Source organism: Astatotilapia calliptera, chromosome 23 (assembly GCF_900246225.1).
Source record: "Astatotilapia calliptera chromosome 23, fAstCal1.2, whole genome shotgun sequence".
Lineage (NCBI taxonomy): Eukaryota > Metazoa > Chordata > Actinopteri > Cichliformes > Cichlidae > Astatotilapia > Astatotilapia calliptera.
The window spans coordinates 2412908-2432591 of NC_039323.1; the positions used below are offsets into that span (position 1 = coordinate 2412908).

Consider the following 19684-nt stretch of genomic DNA (forward strand, 5'->3'; position numbering starts at 1 on the left):
GAACTACACCCTTTTTGGCTCCTACCTCAAAGCACACTGTGTGCTGTCGATCCTACGTGCTGCACAACTCTCTCTTTTTTTTTGCTTGTTTTCTCTTTTTTCTTTCTCAGCAGGTGATCCAGGTGATTCATATATGTATTTTTTCTCTGTTTGTTTTGTATTTCTCTTTCTTTCACACCTTTTCACCCTTTTCGTTCCCCCAGTCATGTCTGTCCCGTGTGTAGCAAGTGGAAATAAAATACAATAAAATAAACAATAAAAGCAAAGGTAAATCAAATAGACCATTACGGTAAGGCTGGGATGGTCCATTTGGTAAAGTAAATCCGTTGGGCATCTTGCTTTGCCTTTAGACAATAATTCTGATGGCAAAAGAACCAAACGGGACACCTTGTCCCACCTTTCTGCAGCTTTGATAGTTGACTAACCTCCCTCAGTGCTACCTTGATCTTAACCTCTAGCCTCCTTCTCCATGGAGGGTACTGCCCCCTTGTGTCTGTTCAACTTGTAGCCACGCATCTCACTTGTCACTGCTGCCATATTGTAAATCAGCTTGTTAGTCTTGGTAATGATGGCTTTAGGTATCGTCCGTAACATCATCTAGCAGACCTTCTGAGGGTACTTCATGTAGTCTGGGTAACCGCCTGTGGGGGGTCCAGGTTTCAAGCTTGGCCATGATCTTATCTTTCAGGTCAGTTCCTCTCACACTCAACGATCCTTCTCCTATCGCACTTGGGGCGTGGTACCATCTCAGGTGGGGGTGATGATATCTCCCCCCTGACCTGGTGTCCTGGCTCCCCCTTGCCGTGGCATTTATGTTGTACCTCATCAATCTCTAGCTGTGAGAGCAGTCCCTTCTTTTGAATGTTGGAACACTGAGCTACTAGTTGTTTTGTCGTCGTGGATGTTGGGTATCGAAGAATCCATAGGTCCCTCATCCTATTCATGTAGCCCCTTCTGCCAGGGTTACTTGCGTAGTAGCATGCCAAAAACGCCCTGTTTTTGTCTCTTGCTCACCGATAGCTTCTTGTTCCAGTAGCCCATTTCTTGTCAGGGTGCCCTGGTTCCTCATCACCTGACGCGGACCTTATTGAGCCGGGCGACGTCCGAGCCAGCATGCCTTCATATTCATCTATCATGTCCGCGGTAGGCTCGCTTAGCATGGGGGGGTCTAGCCTTAGGACCCTTACTGGATGCAGACACCCCAGGCGGGAATTGAACTTGCAATCCTCCACTCCAAAGACATGTAGTCTAACCATATATATATATTTAATGTATTGTATTATTTAATGTATTGGTTGGGGTGAAGAAACATGGGTGTGCTACCAATTTTCATACCTGTTATGAATTCTAATTTTCAACATTTTTTATTACATGACTGCATTTTCTCTGAAGTCCGTAATTTAATTTCAAGCTTTATTACGTAAAATTGAGAGCAGAGGACAAAATAAAAAGCCTGGTCTTAAAAAAATATAAAACCTTAATTTTTACAGTTAACATTTATTCAATCTTTAGCAAAGAGTCAAAGAACTTTCTAGATACACTTGCAGAGGGAGTGTGTCATGATTTATGAAACAATTAACATATTAATAATGCTAATGATAATTAAGTTAAGATCTTAACTATATTTAGTATTAATACTAAAAATACTTTTGAATCATACTTGAGTCACACTTTTGTTGTTGTTGTTTTTTTTTCTTTTGCATGATATTTATTTTGTTTTTGCATGTGAAAGAGCTGAGTTGAATCAATTAACATTTTAACTTTCTAAAGGGGGCAAATTAGCATGAAGATGCAACCTCAAAAATCAGTGGTAGAGTAAAGGTTATCTAGTAATAAAGCACTAATATTCATGTTCATGTCAATAATGAACCACATTCTTCATACAACAGCAAAAACTGCTGGGTCAAAAACAAGAACAGTAAGAATCTACTAACAAAATAAAATGCATGACCACAGGTTGAAAGCATGTTTGAAATGAATCTCAATATACTTTGATAAAAGGGTGAACTCTTCTGGTAGAAGTTTATGAGGGGGTGGGGGTCTTCCTGAAACAGCTATTCACAAGAAACAGGTGGACAGTAGCATTCCCCCAGAAGGGTTGGTTTGTTAAATGTGCAGGCAGTCATTTTTTTAAAGGTTATTTAATACAAAAGCTTAATATTGAATACATAAATATACATTAATTAGTGTGAATTACATCTTCCAACAAACTGAGAAATTTTCATAAACTTAAGCTTAATCCTATAAAAATAGGGTCACCACAGAGTGTGCAACATTTGTGGAAACCGTCATGTTCCCCTGACATCCTGACAATGGCTCATCAGGTGGTTGCAGTGTAGGAGGTAGAGCAGCTTGGAAGGTTGCTGGTTTGAGCCCTGGATGTATCCTTGGGCAAGAGACTGAATCCCAAGTTGCTGTCCAATGCATTCATCAGAGTATGAATATGTGTAAATGTCAGCTAGAATGCCCTTAGGTGTAGAAAAAGTGCTTGTGTGACTGTGTTTCAATGGATGAATGAAGCATGTTAAATAAAGCAGCTTACAGTAGAAGAGTGCTACTGTATATAAGAACCAGTCCATTTACTATTTACCAGATGGCTCCATGTGCTAATTACACATCTATTTACAAAATGTTAATTTTAAAGCTTTGACCAACCATGTTGGTCTACTACTTCCATTCATGAAATTTGCAAGGAAAATTTTACCACTAATTTGTTATGATTAAAAGAAAAACTCCAAAATAGAAATCATCTGGTGAATGGCATGTTAAACAAAATGTATGTCTATTGTAAATCACTGCGCATTAACTGCACACGCAGTAACTTTTCATAGGGAAGGAGTTGATAATCAGTAGAGCTCGCCTAAGAATAGCAGTTTTTAGTTTCAAAGTAATTCAGTGAGAGCTGCCAGGAGACGGTTACATGTCAGAAGGGAGCTGTCAACAGACAATTAGTGGACTTAAAAGTCTAAAGAAAACAAAATAGCATTATTTAGCGGGTTTAATACACCTTACTGTGCTGAAGCATATATTACAGGGTAAATATCGGGCAGCAGAATCTACTTTGACCTCTCGAGTATGACGAGAACGAATGGTCCCCTAAAGTTTTCTCATAAAAATAGTATCAATATGTTTATCCTGACTGACAGCAGATGCTGATTTTTAACTTACTTCATTGCGTCCTCCAGCTTTCTTTAACCCAGATATTGTATCATGAATATCTCCGTCATTGTGACTGAATAAGAAGACACACACACACTCAATTCAATTCAATTCAATTTTATTTATATAGCGCCAAATCACAACAAAAGTCGCCTCAAGGCGCTTCATAGATACTCCTATACATATAAATTATGTCTGTTTTAATATCTTAGTGATTTCAATTTTTTAAAATGTACTGTTCCATTTATTAATGGCTGTATGTATTTATTTGTTCATTCCCTGTGAAGAACCTTTACATGTGATTTTGGCATAAAGAAATAAAACTGCCTTGACTTTAACCTGAATTTTAACTGTTAAAATTTATTTAAACTTTAGCAAATAGTCAAGGCACAAAAATTGTCGGATTATATTTGTAAAAAAAGAGAATGCTCTGCTATTTATGAAAGATTCAGCTCTCATTTATAGGATCTACTCAAGTCAACACATTGCCTCTGAAGTCTGCAGCCTCTCCTGTGAGACTGAGAAAGAAAGCAGCTTTACTTCTTGCTTTCTTTGACCAGTTGTTCCACTTCCTTCATGAAGCGCAGGCAGAGCTCATCCTGCCACGGCAGAGCAACACACTGAACCGCCACAGGTAGACCCTCACCACCAGTCATTGCCTGAACACAAAAACACACTCCTGTCACTTAACGCTCAGCAGCTGGACCGCAGTCTTCTGCCTCGAGCGACTAACAAATTGTGGAACATTTAATAAAGTTCATGTATAACTGAGAGTCAATAAATTACAGAACCACAAGAAAAAATTGTCTCAATCGTCTGATCTGCTTTAGCTCTTGGTTCCATGTAGGATAGATGGGCCTACCCACCACCACACCTGAAATCTTCCTGTGTGTAGTCAGTGTAGTTGAAAGTTGTATTCATTTGTTTAGAAATTTTAAAACTGCATGAAAAACTGGTCTCACAGTAAATGTGTTCAATCCGTCTCCCCTCAGTGGTATGTGTTACCTCTTTGAGGGACTTGTCAAAACTGTCCTGATAACAGCCCTTATAGTGCTTTAGTTCCTCCTCATCCTTCGCAGTCACTGTGGAAACAGTGACTACACCCGCAGGAAATTTTAAGAGATTGTAGAGCATCGTGCAACTGACTGCAGCTGAAATAACAGAAAATACAAGTAGATTAGTTATGATGAAAAATTTTAAGACAGATTCACTTTTCTTTAGCCCTTCAAAATTCTGTTGCTCTTTAATTAACATGTGATTTATTTAGTGTAACAGTGCCTTTATATTATTATTTGTCCAAATGTTCTAATCTACAGGTGACTTTCCTAATTGACTAATGTCTGGAGATATTGTTTTTCTTCACTCTCTGCCTTTTTTAATCATGCATGTTAGCACTAGAGAAGGGCAGCAATCCTAATTTTTTATGAGATAATTGTTATGTGATCCCAAATCCCAGGAACTATGCTGCCACCTAGGAGCATTTCATACATCCACAAACTTATCCTGAGATTACAATAATGAAAAAAAGAGCGAGATAGATGGACAATAATGCTTTTTTTTAATACTCAGTATACCATACTTGAAACTTTGTCAGCGTGCAATAACCTGCTGGCTGGCCCTATCATGGGGGACAACAGCACATCGATATTGCAGCTCCTCCAATGTGCTATTGTCTCTTGAATATAGTCCTAAAGAAAAAACAGGAAATTTTCTTGATCCTTTATACAACTGCGATTCCAAAACATTTGGGAGACTGTGTAAAATGTAAACAAAAACAAAATGCAGTGATTTACAAATTTTGAAATATTTAAACTGAGAAATTTTAATATCTATCCATCCATTTTCTTCCACTTATTCAGGGCCGGGTCACAGGGTTAGCAGCCTAAGAAGCAAAGCCCAGACCTCTCTCTCCCCAGCCACCTCCTCTAGTTTATCTGAGGGAACAATGAGGCCTTTCAAGGCGAGCCAAGAGAAATAACCTCTTCTGCATGTCCTGGTTCTACTCTGAGGTCTCCTCCTATGTTGATCTGTGGAACCAGCACTCCAAAACAGGAACTCTAGATAAATAGTCTAGTCTCTGATCCTATGAGTATTACACAGCAGGCAGTGCAGGGCTTGGATGGAACCGATGGCTGAGGGGAACTGCCCAGTCCTTCTTGAGGTTGGAGGCAATGGGAATGGGATAATGGGATAACCTTTTATAATTCAGACATACAAAACAAACAAACAAATATATTCGCATAAACATATACATAGATAGCTGAATATATATATATGTACACACACACACACACACACACACACACACGGGTGTGCACACACACATATATGACATGAAATCACTTGATCATCACGTCCAAAATGGAGTAGGAAGAAGTATGTACATACTTATTAATCCCTACCTCGTGCTTAGCAATCTATTGATTTACAGTAATCATCATTTCTTCCCCCCAGCTCTTGTATACACTTGCTCTGTTCAAATTTAGTAATAACTAGTTTTATCAAACCATGTTTTTAACTGAATCATTTCTTGTGTGACAATTTTCAAGATCTGCTCTGAATGCGCCCTAATGCAGTAAGTAGTTGTATCATCTGTATCATCTTCAAATAAAATAAAATGCAATATATCAGATGCTTTACATATGTCTTTGATGTACAGGATAAACAATTTTGATCCCAATACGGACCTTTGTAGGACTCTACAAACAATGTCTGCACACTAAATGAAAATTCCCCAATTTTCCCAATTTTTCCAAATACCTCTCAACCCGCTGAAGCACAACTCCTTTAACGTCACAGTGCTCCATTTTATCAAGTAATATTTCAATATTTCACGATTAATTTTATCAAAAGCTTTTTTGGATCAATGAAAACTCTAAAGTGTGCATTGTCTTGTTATATTGTGTTTTGTATCTATGTAATTAGCGATGTTTTCAATTAATTCCAGTAATGCCATAGTTGATTTGTTTGATCTGAAACCATACTGAGTCCATTAATATTTTATGTTTATCAACGAATTGCCCATAGCCTCACGAAACCCTGCTTGTTAATGAAAACCTTTTCCAGTATTTTGGAGAATTGTGAAAGTCTGTACATGTAATTTGTGATTTCCATTTTTGTACAATTGTATCACTTTTGTGATGTTAATGCACCAGTTTGTAGAGAGAATTCGCACATTTATGCTTAAAGCTTTAGAGATACCATTAATAGTTTATTTAACAATTTTTGTATCACGGCCATTAAAGTCTGTAGAAGTTTTATTTTGTGGTTTCCCAACAATGTCCATGATTTTCTTTTCTTCCACAGCTGATACAACAGAGGTGTGGACTCGAGTCACATGACTTGGACTCGAGTCAGACTCGAGTCATTAATTTTATGACTTTAGACTTGACTTGAAAAAATGTTCTAAGACTTGTGACTTGACTTGGACTTTTACACCAATGACTTGGGACTTGAATTGGACTTGAACCGGTTTACTTGAAAAGACTTGATATTTTACCCCAAATATAAAATTTAACATGCATATTATATAGAGATTGAAAATGTGACGTCATTCACGGGTAGAACCGCAAAGGATTCTGGGAACTCGTGGCAAGCGGTACTAGCGCGCGCAGGCTTTCAATTAAAATCAGTTACACAGCGATAAAAAGAAACACAAAAATGTCAAGAAGCTGTTGTATTATTAACTGCAATAGCCGGTCGCATGACAGCCACGGGAAGCCGACGGGTAAAGAGATCGGTTGTTATCGGATTACGTCGTTGAAGAGAAATTGTTCGAGCCATGTTTCCGAAGTAACAAAGACGCGACTGGATTGCAGCCATTCAAAGACCAAATATAACGTCCCAGAACACTCCAGCTCACAGGTTAGTCTGCTCCAAGCATTTACACGAAGGTCAGTGTTTTTTAGTAGTTAATACGTCATTTTCATAACATAATTGGTGATATAGGTTACAAGCAAGTCTGGCGCTGAACAGAAATTGTCGCGCTATGCTCCTTTGTTTATTGTGCATAAATAGTGAATTGTCCTGACACAATATTGCGTTTCGCTTCTGTTATTATGGTACATTGACAAAAACATATACTTTTATTCACAGGATAAAACAGGTTTTTTGTATCACTAATTGCCCAGTACGATTACAGCATACAGTATTATTGTCACTGCTACATTTCTGTGATGGGTACCAGAAATTATTTCCACTACTACCCATCCCACTACTACCCACTACTACTACTACCCATCCGTCGGTAAACTGTACCTGGGCTTGTTGCAGTGACCGGAAGTTACTAAACTTCATGAGTGTATGCGCTCACTCCAAGAACCGTATGATTATAAATATGCATATAAATATGCTACGATGAGATAGCTGACTTCATCTAACTAGCAAATGTTTTCCAGGCTACGTTGGTGATGCAGTTTTTTTTTAATGTGTATGATATTTTTGTCATGCGATTTTAAAGCTGGTCCTACAACCGCATCCAAGAATAACATGCAGCTTATCTCAGAACCGTCGGTGAAAATTATTCTTGGAGCTAGGTTTAATTGAGCTGCATTTTAAAGAGGTGCAATTTCACAATTTGTGTATATTTTCTAAGTTCACTATTTTGTCATGTGTTGAGAAAAACACAGATTTAAAAATTACATGGTCTAATATTTACATTTAGCATAACTGCAACATTATTTTTTCGTTTGTTTTTTTTTTAAAGACTCGAAAGGACTTGAAATTCAAAGTTTCAGACTTGTGACTTGACTCGGACTTTTACACCAGTGACTTGAGACTCGACTCTGACTTGCCTGACATTACTTGAGACTTGACTTGAGACTTGAGGATAAAGACTTGAGACTTACTTGAGACTTGCAAAACAATGACTTGGTCCCACCTCTGTGATACAAACATTGAAGTTTGTCTGCTCTCGCTGCAAAACTTCTATCAGTCTGGTCCAACACTTACAAAGAATCTATTAAATTCATGAACTACTTCATCAACATCACTAATATTTGTATCCTTATTAATACCCTATTACACAGGGTAATTTAAATGCCTAGACCTATTTTATAATGGTGTTTAATGTTTTCCAAATCTCTGTTAATGTTTTTCTTCATGTCTAATAAATTTGCACAATTTTTGTCAAAATGCTATTTAATTTACATTTTGTTATATTTATTTTCAGCTTTTTAATTTCATATGGTATATATGGTATTTTTCTTTTTACATGCATTTTGTAATCCTATTGTGATCCATGGGCAAACTGCATATTTTTCTTTGTTGCAGTATTGCTTTATTAGTCAATGCTTGTCATATAATAATTTAAATTTTCCTAAGAATGTCTCATAAACTTTATCAATATCCCTTTCCTTAGACACTACCTCCAAATTTCCCCTCAAGTAGGTCACTTTTAAATGCATTCATGGATTCCTCTGTTCTCACCTGTTTTATTTTAATTTATTTTCCTGTTTGTCGTTACTATGATTGTTGTCATATACTGGAAAAAATGCACAATGATCACTGATGTCACTAATTAGAAGGCAATTTTGTTTTCTGATTCATTAGTTAAAATACAGTCTATTAATGTTTTTCTGCACTTATCACATCTGTGTTGAAATCCCCATAAATAAAAAGAATTTTTCGGTTTGATTTTGTATCCACCCACTCCTTAAATGCTGGTTTACCTTAAAACCTTAGATGGTTTTCTATATATGTTGTCCACCAACATAGTCATTTTTTCTACCACCTTGTAAATTTTCTGTTCACAATAGGTATCTCATATCCATACCTACTGCATCTTACCTTCATACCTTATGATTCTGTCTTTACTTTTCACCCACTTTTAACTAGAGCAGAGGTTACTTCATTAACATCACTTCATTGCATTCTCTACTTTTCTATGTTGCACTTTAACTTTATAAAACATTCTATCACATTTGAATATTAAATCACAATATGAATATACTTCCGTACACGTTTATTCAGTTTATGCTATTTTTCTTCACTAGGATTTATTAATAGTTCAATGACATATGAATATTAATTTCAACACGATTTTCATCAACTTATTCACATAGGACTGCTTTTCTTACTTTTTATTTATAACTATGCCAATCACAATATACACAATATAAGTGTTTTTTGTTTTTTTTAATCACACATGTTAAAATCTGACATTCTCTTGTTTACTTAGTCAATTTGACCAAGACAGGCTCTGGGCTGTGTGCCATGTTTGCATACCCCCTGGGTACAAATAACACCAACAAAGACACACACACACGCACACACACACACCCTTGTTCCCAAATATTTACTTTTCTGTGACCCTCAGGCTGCAGAATAATCACTCTTCCCGCTGGGTGGTGGGTCTGGTATTCTTGGCCATTGGTCCCTGCTTCTCTCCCAGCTTGGATTGTTTTTGTGATGCAGCGTCTAGTCTTCTTTTTTTATTTTTATTGTTCTTATCATTTTCACTGAGCTCCATAAACTACAGAGTTTGTGACCTTCCGATCTTGCCTAATTTGGCATGTGGGAATCCAGATCTGCTGCTGTCTGCCAGTGGCTCTCTGTCTCGACTTACTGGCTACATGGCCCAGTGTGTCATAGACCTGCCCCAATTTCCACATGAACTCTTCTGCTCTTCTGCTTTTTTGTCCATCAAATGAGGGATTTTCTCCACTGATGCGCAGATATCTTCTCCCACCTGCAGACATTACGCAGGGTGACCCATGCCTCCTGAGTCACTATCTCTTGGGCCCTCAGATGGAGGCCACATGCGGGCCACTGTGATGATGTTATTCTGCTCCAGCACCAGTTTCTCTGGGTCTATACACCAATTTCTTGGCTGGAGCCTCCCTCGATTTGGCTTCTGTGGACTGCTTCAGCCACCTTCTCCTTCAAAAAAATGCCATTCTCGCCCTGGATTGGTTCCCTGAAGGCCCTCTTCTATACTAATTTTCACATTTGCATCCCCCACTCTCTTGTCCCCTCTTCCTCTGCGTACATTCACTCAGTGTTGTTGACCTTGAACCTTTCTCTCTCTGACTTTTCACGCACTTTTATCTCTGAGGTATCTATGAACAGTGTTGGGGAGTAATGGAATACATGTACCGCCGTTACGTATTTAAAATACAAAATATGAGTAACTGTATTCCGTTACAGGTACCGTTTAAAAAGGTGGTATTCAGAATACAGTTACTTTGTTGAAATAAATGGATTACACGGCGGTACTTTCCTGTTTCATATTGTCGCGGGTCAGGACTGTTTGGGTTTTGTTTGACAGCTATGGATGCCATGGTTACAGGGTGACGCTCTCTCTCTCTGCGTGTTTCCTGGGTGAGAGAGAGCGCCTTTTTGTTGTTGTGCTAAGCTAACAGGCAGAATGCTATAGGTATAGCTCTAAAGAATGTAGCATCATAGGCAGTGTAGTCCGTGCTGCAGGGAGAATGGACTGCCATACCCGTTATGTGTCTGTGAGCGCGAGGAGGGAGAAAAAGGAAAGGTACGAGCTGTCATCGAGCAAAAACGGGAGCTGGAAGCATGTAAATATAATAATAACCACTGCAGCCAAGAAGAGTGCCTGACGAGCCCAGTTGTAAGTAAGCTATTAAGACTCGACTGTACACCGTGTTCGTGTTTTCCTCTGAAAACAATAAGTTCCGTTGGAGCAGTCTTTCAACGCCTCTCTCTGTCTCTCACTAGCAAAGTGACCCAGACAACAAAGTAAAGCTAGTTTTTGGCTACGAGCCCAAGGTATTAGTCAGAGGTCCCTTTACTACGGTGTGGAACAGCAATAGTATATTCACGTAGTTGTAAACAGCATGATAATATATTAAGTAATCCAAAGTATTCAGAATAGGTTACTCTCCTTGAGTAACGTAACGGAATACGTTACAGAATACATTTTGGGGCATGTATTCTGTAAGGGAATAAATTTTAAAAGTAACCTTCCCAACACTGTCTATGAGGTAGAGGTTACTTCATTAAAATCGCTTCATTACATTTTCTTCTTTTCTATATGGATATTAAATCACACATGAAAATACTTCCCTTCATGTTTAACTCACTTGCACCTGACTGCTACAATGCCTCCTGCACCTTTTCGAATGTTTTTAATTTTTTCATGAAAAACATTACCTTATTTTGTTTTTGATGACAGCAAAAACAGACCTAAAAAAGGTGTAAGGGGGTCAACAAAAGCCAAAAGATATGTGAAAAAAAGAGAAATAAAGAGCTGGATGAAACCGATGCAGCTAATTAGCTCAGTATCATGACTGATGGAAAAATAAAGTTTTTCAGAGAGGCAGAGTTTCTCAGAAGTAAAGAAAACTGCATCTACATATTACAGAACAATTTCAAAATAATATTTGTCAATGTAAAATTGACAAACAAAAAGACTTTTAACTATCTCATTATCTATGGTACATTATCATTAAATGATTCAGAGACTCTGGTGAAATTTCTCTGTGCAAGGGACAAGGCCAAAAGTTTGTGTTTGTGAACTTTGGGCCCTTGGGCAGCAGTGCATTAAAAACAGGGATGATTTTGTCATGGAAATCATTGCTTTGGCTCAGCAACATTTCCAGAGATCACTGTCTGCGAACACAGTTCGCCATGCTATCCACAAATGAATCTTATGTGTTGTCTTTATACGATCACTCATCTGCCTGCTGTCCTGGATGTTTGGCTGCTAATCTTTGTTATATAACTTTTTCTTTCCACACTGCCAAACTCAGTGTCGACAGCGTTGTTCTAGTTCACTCATCTTCTAGCCTGTCCACTCAGAGCTCCATGCAAGCCTCCAGCTTCATCTTCACCACTACCATACTCTACTTCTAATTGCTATCACCTCTAAGATTCTGCTATGATGGGTCAATCGCCAAACCAGTAGCTGAACTCCGTATCTCAGTAAATCATGTTCAATTCTTCCAAATGAGCTGTCGCTATTGAAATACAGCTTAAAGCTCTAAAGCTCATGCAAACGGGAATTCATATATGAACATAATCCATAAACACCACCACCACCTTCTTTGGGCCAAACCTCTTTAGAATGGACTGACACAAAGTGAAAGACTGTTTTGTGGCCAGACAAATCACAATTTGACATTAGTTTTGAAAAACATGGATGCGGCATCCTTCGGACTAAAGAAAAAGGAACCATCTGGTTTGTTATTAGTGCTCAGTTCAAAAGCCTGCATGTTTCAGTGCCATGGCATTGGCAGCTTGCATATCTGGAAAGACACTTTTTAATGCTGAAAGTTGTGTACAGGTTTAACCTTCACAGACATATGTACAGGTTTAGGTTTAGAGGAACATAAAACTTCCATTAGAATGATATTTTCTTGCTGAAGATATTTGAGCAAGTCAATGCTAAAGTGTATATTGCAGCTATTACAATAGCATGGCTTTGTAGTAGAAGAATCATTTTTCTGAACATGGTATACATTATTTTTTCAGTTTGAATATTAGATTTGTTTTCTATGTGCTATTGTGGATAAATGTAGGTCGGTAAGATTTGCCAATCATTGCATTCTGTTTTAATTTACGTTATACACAGTGTCCCACCTCTTTTGAAATTGTACTGTGATACTCAACCATGCATCATTAGTTGAAAGTTAAAGTTACCTCAACAGCAGCATGTTGCTTCCACAGATCGGAAACAGATCTAAAAAATAAAGCATTATTTTGTGACTTTGCCCATTACATGTATTATATGAAAAAAGAATCATGTACAGATGATGAATTTCAACAATACTTTCTCACCGAACTCCACAAATAGCACTCACGTTGGAAGACAGACGAGGTGACTGCAAAAAACAAGTGAACGTTATTGACTGGCCTGCACAAAGCCATGGCTTTAATTCCATTGAAAATCTGTGAGTTTAAACATTCTGGCACTTTACAACATAGGCTCTATCAGATAAAAGTTCCAAGATTATGTTCAGTCCTGTGCTTGAATTTACACATGTTTGTCACCAAATGAGAAAACTCACCACAGGTTTTAGTAGGAAGGAAAGGATTTTCTTAAACCACTTAGGGAGCGAGTGTATGAAAACCTGCCGCTTCAGAGAAGGGTCCAGAAGTGCCCCTTTCCTAAAATGAAATGAATTATTTACACACACAAAATAACTGTGTTGACACTTAATGACATGTAATGATTTTAGTATTCTACAGTATTTTAGTTTATCATGCTAGCACCTGCAACTTAGCACTGAAAAAAAAATCATACATTTATTAGATGTTTTAAGTTCATGAGAAGTGATTAGATGAATTATTAAAAGGTACAACTCACAGTTTTTGTAGAAGGGTGGTAGCACCATCTGCATATACACCCGTTATTAATAGCTCAGGAACAATTTGGCTGATTTTCAGTGGAGCGTAAGGAACCAACTAAAGGCATAAAAGAGAACATTAAAGATGTATGGCTATCAAATACTAGGCAGTGATTATTAGTGTGTGTGTGTGTGTGTGTGTGTGTGTGTGTGTGTGTGTACATATTTACACTCTTTAAGCCAAGCAGAAGAAGTTTTATATAAAAAAAAATACTTGGCTTAACTTTTAAAAGGGTCAGTTTGGACACTGTCTCAGCTGAACTCTGGACACGCACACACATACACATACACTGATACGCACTCACTCATCCCCCCTCCCTTTCCAAACGCCTTCGATGCTTGTTCCCTCCTGGGAACACGGCGGGTCAGGGCCCGCGCTGGAATAATAGCGCAGGGCAGGATGGCTGCTGCGTTTGCTTCGGATTACTCTTCACCCCCCCCCCCCCCAATGTTGTGCTGTGGACATTTATGTGCTTTTTGTGCAGAGGAGGTTTTTTTTGTTTCCCGTTCTCATGCTGTCCTCCCAGGAGCCCAGCATGAGTAGAGGTCTCTTTTTTTCCTCTTGTACTTTCCCATTGTAGTGTATATTTCAGTGTTTTTCTGTAACGCTACCGATTTCCGACTTGTATCCCCATGTGATGTCTGTGTTGTGTGTGTAAGGTTGGGGGGGGGGGGGGGGTCCCATTTCACAGCAGGGCAACGTGCATGTGGCGAATAAAGCCTTGATTGATTGATTGTCCTGTAACATAACAGGGGGTTCATAACAATTCAGGACAGTAACGATTACATGTGTGTGGTGACGTCTTACTGTGTGCCCTGCTTGCTCTAACAGAGCTTTGACCTCTCTGACACCTCGGACCATGCTTGGAGACGGTTGCAAGTAGCCATCATTTTCCAAATAACCAATCCTAAGAGGTCTGGAGCTTCTGTATATCTGTAGATGAGGACAGAATTATTAGCCCACCAAAGAAAATTTCAGCTTTTTAAAAGTATTCCCAAGTGCTGTTAAGAAGAGCAAGGGATTGTTAACACGGTTTTTTCCAAGCATCTTAATTTTATTTTGGATGGTTACATTATTTTACTTTGGTCTTTGTTTAAACTCACAGATTTTCAATGGGATTACAGCCATGGCTTTGTGCAGGCCAGTCAATAACGTTCACTTAACAAGTGGGAGGCACATATGCAAACTGCTGTAATTCCTACACCGTTCACCTGATTTGGATCTAAATACCCTCAAATAAAAGCTGACAGTCTGCAGTTAAAGCACATCTTGTTCATTTCATTTGAAATCCATTGTGGTGGTGTATAGAGCCCAAAATGTTAGAATTGTGTCGATGTCCCAATATTTATGGACCTGACTGTATGCAGGGTCATAGCGAATGTTTTCTTTGAGATTACAATTCCAGGCTTGGTTAAGACATTCACTAGTGTCCTGGCTAAGGTCTTTAGACATATTTCTCACTAGTTTTCTTCCCAAAATAAATTAAATCTTTCAATTTTCACCTCTGCCAGGCTTGTTCTGTACTCTGTGGCTCTCTTTGAATTTCTTGATACTTCTGACTCCACATTGTGACACTTGGAAATGCTGTGATAACTTTGTATAACCATCTCATCCTTTGCAAGGATTAACAATTCTTTTTCTCAAGTTTAAAACTTTATTTATGTATTTATTTGCTTTTTTTTTTTACATGATGCTTTCTCAACAGCTCAAACCCTTCCTGAGGTTTTTGTACTGTAAATTGGAAAATAGCCCTCAGTTTTAACTTGACTTGAAGAGCTTTGAACATTACAAATGCAATGACTTTTAAAAAGGTCAGCTTTTCCGGGGGTTATTATATTATTGGCCCAGGTTAATTTTGTTGTATTTCTGCTACAGTTCAAAGATTGTGTGTAAACAGAAATAGTGTATGTGTTCAAAAGAAAACTGGTATATTTAGAAATGGTGAAAATGTTGAAAATCGTTTGCTCTCATAAAAAAAAGCACTTGGAAATGTTATAGGAAGACTATTAACTTTGTCCTTTAGAACTTCGTCTTTTAGCATAGAGAGATGTGTTAAGAAAATTAACTTGATTAATTTCTAGTTTCTAACATCTATGAATGATCTGAAAATATATAGAAAATATGATCATCAACAGAGGACATGAATCCCACAGTACAGGACACACCTCCATGTTAAAAGGTAATGGTGGAACAGTGGGGTCCAAAGAAAACATGTGGTCACAAAGAAGTGCCTGCATGCACAGAGCCAGGCTGTCCACATCTCTTGCCATGGGTCCAGGTGATGACGACACTAGTTTAGTAGCAAGCATAAAGCAAATGTTTTGAACAAAATGTTCCAGAAAATTTGTGTAATATTATTAGACACTGGTTATATATAATCTGCATTTACTTCATGTGCTAGTTTCTTACCTGACTTTTGTCCTCGACAAATTGAACGAAAACCCTGTAAACTGTTCATTATCCAAAGGTGTTAACAAATAAAGAAACCTTAACTCATCAATTTACAATAATTTTCTATGACTAAAAAGGATCTACCTCAGTCGGTGAGCAGTTGGCTTGAAACCACAGATTCCACAGAATGAAGACGGAAGACGGATACTGCCACCTAGATCAGTGCCTATACCGAGCAGGGAGCCCCCTCCCCCAATGAGAGCCCCCTCCCCACCAGATGAACCACCAGGAGTCTTCTGGGGGTTATGAGGGTTCACAGTCTGCCCGTAGATAGGATTACTGCAGTCATAGCTAAAGGTGGACGCAGACAAACAAAGACAGGTTATGAGTCTTTACATAAAATACACACATGGAAGATGCAAATGGTACATGTATTGGTTCTTATATAGTGTGTTTCTACTCTATCAGGGGACTTAAAGCACTCTCCTCATTCACCCATGAGTACACAGAGTTGTTTTAAATTTGAATTCTTGATTAAAAAATGTACCTCGTGAGGGCTTGGGCCAAGTTGGTTTTCACAAAGGGAATAGCTCCTTGTTTCTTCAGGACTTGAACAAGCACACTGTCCTTTTCAGCGGGCTGGTCCAGGTTAATGATCACACCACAAGAACAGTCATGATCCTTGTGAAGTAAATTAAAGAACACAAGAGTGCATCAAAGACTACACAAATGCCATACCTTAATATTTTGAAAACCTGTAAGTGAAATTCAGAGATCATAATTAACATTATTATTAAGACCTTAATTTATACAGTATTCTCACTGAGATTGAGATCTCTTTCTAAAGAGGGACCTGCTTACAAAAAATGCCAAGAAATTGAGAAAGATAAAACAACACAGTAAACGTGATCACAAATTAACAAAGACATGTGTCTAAAACCTTTTTAAATTATCAAATGAAATCAAAGATTGTAACATCATAGTTTTTGTGTAGTTCATTTAATTCATAGGCAGCAAACCATTTAAAACCAGCTTTTCCAAGTTCTGTGGAAATAAGAACTAGAGTCAGTATTTATGTGTTGCTCATGATTTATAAAATTAACTGTTTTAATTCTAATACTTGGTAAAATGGTAAATGGCGCTTTACTTAGTCCCTAAGAACCCCGGAGTGCTTCACACTACATTCAGTCATCCACACACTGGTGATGGCAGCTACATTGTAACCACAGCCACCCTGGGGCGCACTGACAGAGGCGAGGCTGCCGGACACTGGCGCCACCGGGCCCTCTGACAACCACCAGTAGGCAAATATGGGTTAGTATCTTGCCCAAGGATATTGTGAAACTGCTTGCTCACTGGCTAAGTGAGCAATTTAGACCCACTCCTCCATGTCAGGTTTAGCTTTTTGCAACCAACTTGGCAATGGTGGAAAAGTTCATCTTGAGGTTGGACTCCAGAAAGCAATGGTTGGTGTCCTAGCTGCATTCGTCCATTATTATACTGCCTATAGCGTAACTGCCATTTGTTTGCACTACAAATACATTAATTTATTAAATTATTCTTACCTTAAATGCAATATTTTCTTTGATGCTAACTGGAACTCCGTACAAGAGACCATCCTTGTTGGAGCCAACAGTTGTCAGCTGGTCCAAACTCTCCAGCAAAATTTCAGTGCAGCAGTTCAGCTTTTGGTTTACAGCCAGAGTCTGTTGGAAAGGAAACAAGCACAGACAGATTCAGGTGAACTTATTTACTTTAAAGGGATACTGATCTGTGTAAGCGCTCTGTAAAATATTAAACTCTCACTGGAAAATAAAATAGATTACTTAGTGTTTATGCTAGCTAAAATAAACTGGTGTATATATTGTATTTCGGTCAACCTTCAGATAAAAAGATCTGTGTTATGTTAGGCAGTGAACTCTTGTGTCATGCTGGATAATGAACCTTTTCCATGTAAGAGTAAAGCACATTGTCAGGGTTCAGTGAGCCGTCCTTCAGCTGCTGTGTCAGCTCAGACAGGGAGAGCTTCAGGATCAAAGCAGAGTCAGTCGTGGGAAGCTAGAAGACACAGACCCACACAGAATCATTATGTTATAAAAATTTATAAAGCTGTAAGAAAGAAAGAAAACCATATCAGTGTATAGATTCAGGACTCCTACTTCCTGTACTTCTGCACAATTGTAAAGTGTAGAAGTAAATTTAAATCTAATTTGATATACAAAGAGGTGTTTACAAAGGTTATAAAGCTAGTTATGTAGCTATTTGGTGGTTACGTGTTTTGATATTTACATGTTTACACGTTTGAATGTTTAGACATGCATGTTCAAACCAGTAATATGTGTTATATCTACCTAGTTGTTCTCCCTGTTCTGATCTGAGTTCAAGATTTCCTGGCTTCTGAGAGGCCAGTGAAGTATTCATGAGGGCGGTACACAGAAAGTGTGAGTTGTTGCGGTGTGTGGAGAGTAAAGAGACTGCTAAAAAGTTATCCATCTCCATCTTGCTGTTCCTAATTATTCAGAGAGATTCCAAACCATCTAGTGAGCCCTCGCGTTACACAATCACCAGATTTCTACGGTGGCCCCTAGAGACAAAGCACGCACAAAATCCAAAACACTTACAAAAGTTTTGGATTTTGCAAGTGTTTTGGAGTTTGTGCGTGCTTCGTCTTTAGGGGCCACCACAGATCCAACAGAGCAACTTTAGGGTGAGGTGGAACAGGAGACGTGCAGCTGACAAACCGCGTGTGTGAAGTTATGTGTCAACTTGGGCCAACAAAACAAATCCAGAAGAGCAGCATAATATTAATGTGTTTTTAAGTTTTTTGACAACAAAAAGTGTCAGTAATTTGGAAATTAATAACTAAACCTCCGCTAGGCTTAAACTAAAAGCACATCATTTGTTTTGATTTCTATCTAAAGAAAAAGTTAAACATTTCAGTGTTTAAAGCTCTGAACTCTCACCGACTGTTTGTACCGGAGCACCGCCTGCTCTGCGCGCTGCAAGCTCTTATCTCTCCTGTTTCTGGCTCTCTTGATCTTTTCCTCCGCCTGTCGGAGGCTGTTGATCTTTTTCACCCACACAACCAGGTATCCCACAATGCAGGCAACACCAGTGAGCAGAGCCGCTGTCCAGTTGTCCATCTTCACTCTCTTAATAAACAGTTCAGTGTTCTGCGTGGCTTTCGTCTTTGCCCTGTGGCTGCAAAATGCAAAAATCCAAGTGGACCTAACACACAGCTTTTTAAACACGACAGGCTATCTTGTTTTAGCTGTGGGCGGGTTGTGCATGTACCGTGCCTTAATTTAGGGGTGGACAGTTCATTTACCCGACGCACCTCGGGGCCAATTGAAGCACCGCTGCGCACTGTACCATACACGCACCATTCTAGCCCATTCGTTCATTTTCATTGCCGACACTGTAATACCCAATCAAATCTCTTAATGACACTTGGGCCTCTCCTACCTTCGCTGTGACTTATTGAAGAGTTTAGTGTGAAAACTTTCAGCTGAAAGGCTAAGACAGAAAAAGAAAATGAAAGTAAAAATGAATTCAGCGCAATGTGTGACATTAAAAGACATATTAGCTGTGGCACCAGCCAATGCCTCGCAGGCGTGTATATATACACGTGTGTGTGTGTGTTTGTTTACATGTGTACATAACATGATACCTATCAGTAGAGAAGTGCCACAGGCAAATACTAAAAAGGTAAAAGGTAAAAAAAGAGAGACATTTATTGCCTTTATAACATATTTTCATTCATAATACTTTGTTGAAACATATTCTGTGGGGTAAATATCATAGTATGTTAATTATT

The 19684-nt window shown here is 38.5% G+C and overlaps 1 protein-coding gene across 2 annotated transcripts; it reads right to left on the minus strand.

The window, feature by feature from the left end:
* Positions 1-3333: 3333 nt before the first annotated feature.
* Positions 3334-19123, minus strand: LOC113016809 (vitamin D3 hydroxylase-associated protein-like). 2 transcript variants are annotated; one of them, XM_026159949.1, is made up of 15 exons: positions 18831-19123; positions 17812-17925; positions 17433-17573; positions 16415-16548; positions 16012-16218; positions 15886-15926; positions 15642-15766; positions 14284-14409; positions 13436-13533; positions 13137-13236; positions 12907-12950; positions 12769-12808; positions 4739-4847; positions 4165-4310; positions 3334-3818 (listed from the first exon to the last, which is right to left on the minus strand). In XM_026159949.1, the coding sequence occupies exons 1-15, from the start codon at positions 19008-19010 to the stop codon at positions 3696-3698; spliced, it is 1728 nt and encodes a 575-aa protein (XP_026015734.1). In that variant the 5' UTR covers positions 19011-19123; the 3' UTR covers positions 3334-3695. The 2 variants fall into 2 exon arrangements, with proteins under 2 accessions (XP_026015734.1, XP_026015733.1); XM_026159948.1 differs by lacking the exon at positions 3334-3818 and having other exon boundaries at positions 4167-4310; positions 4765-4847; positions 18831-19067.
* Positions 19124-19684: the final 561 nt, after the last annotated feature.

Bases quoted from the DNA above. Each gene is read 5' to 3' on its own strand.
- LOC113016809 (XM_026159949.1), bottom strand. From the start codon at position 19,010: ATGGACAACTGGACAGCGGCTCTGCTCACTGGTGTTGCCTGCATTGTG. The intron at 15,927-16,011 runs GTAGATCCTTTT...GATAATGAACAG, and splicing joins CCAACTGCTCACCGACTGAG to TTTACAGGGTTTTCGTTCAA. The intron at 13,237-13,435 runs GTGAGTTGTACC...ATTTCATTTTAG, and splicing joins ACCACCCTTCTACAAAAACT to GAAAGGGGCACTTCTGGACC.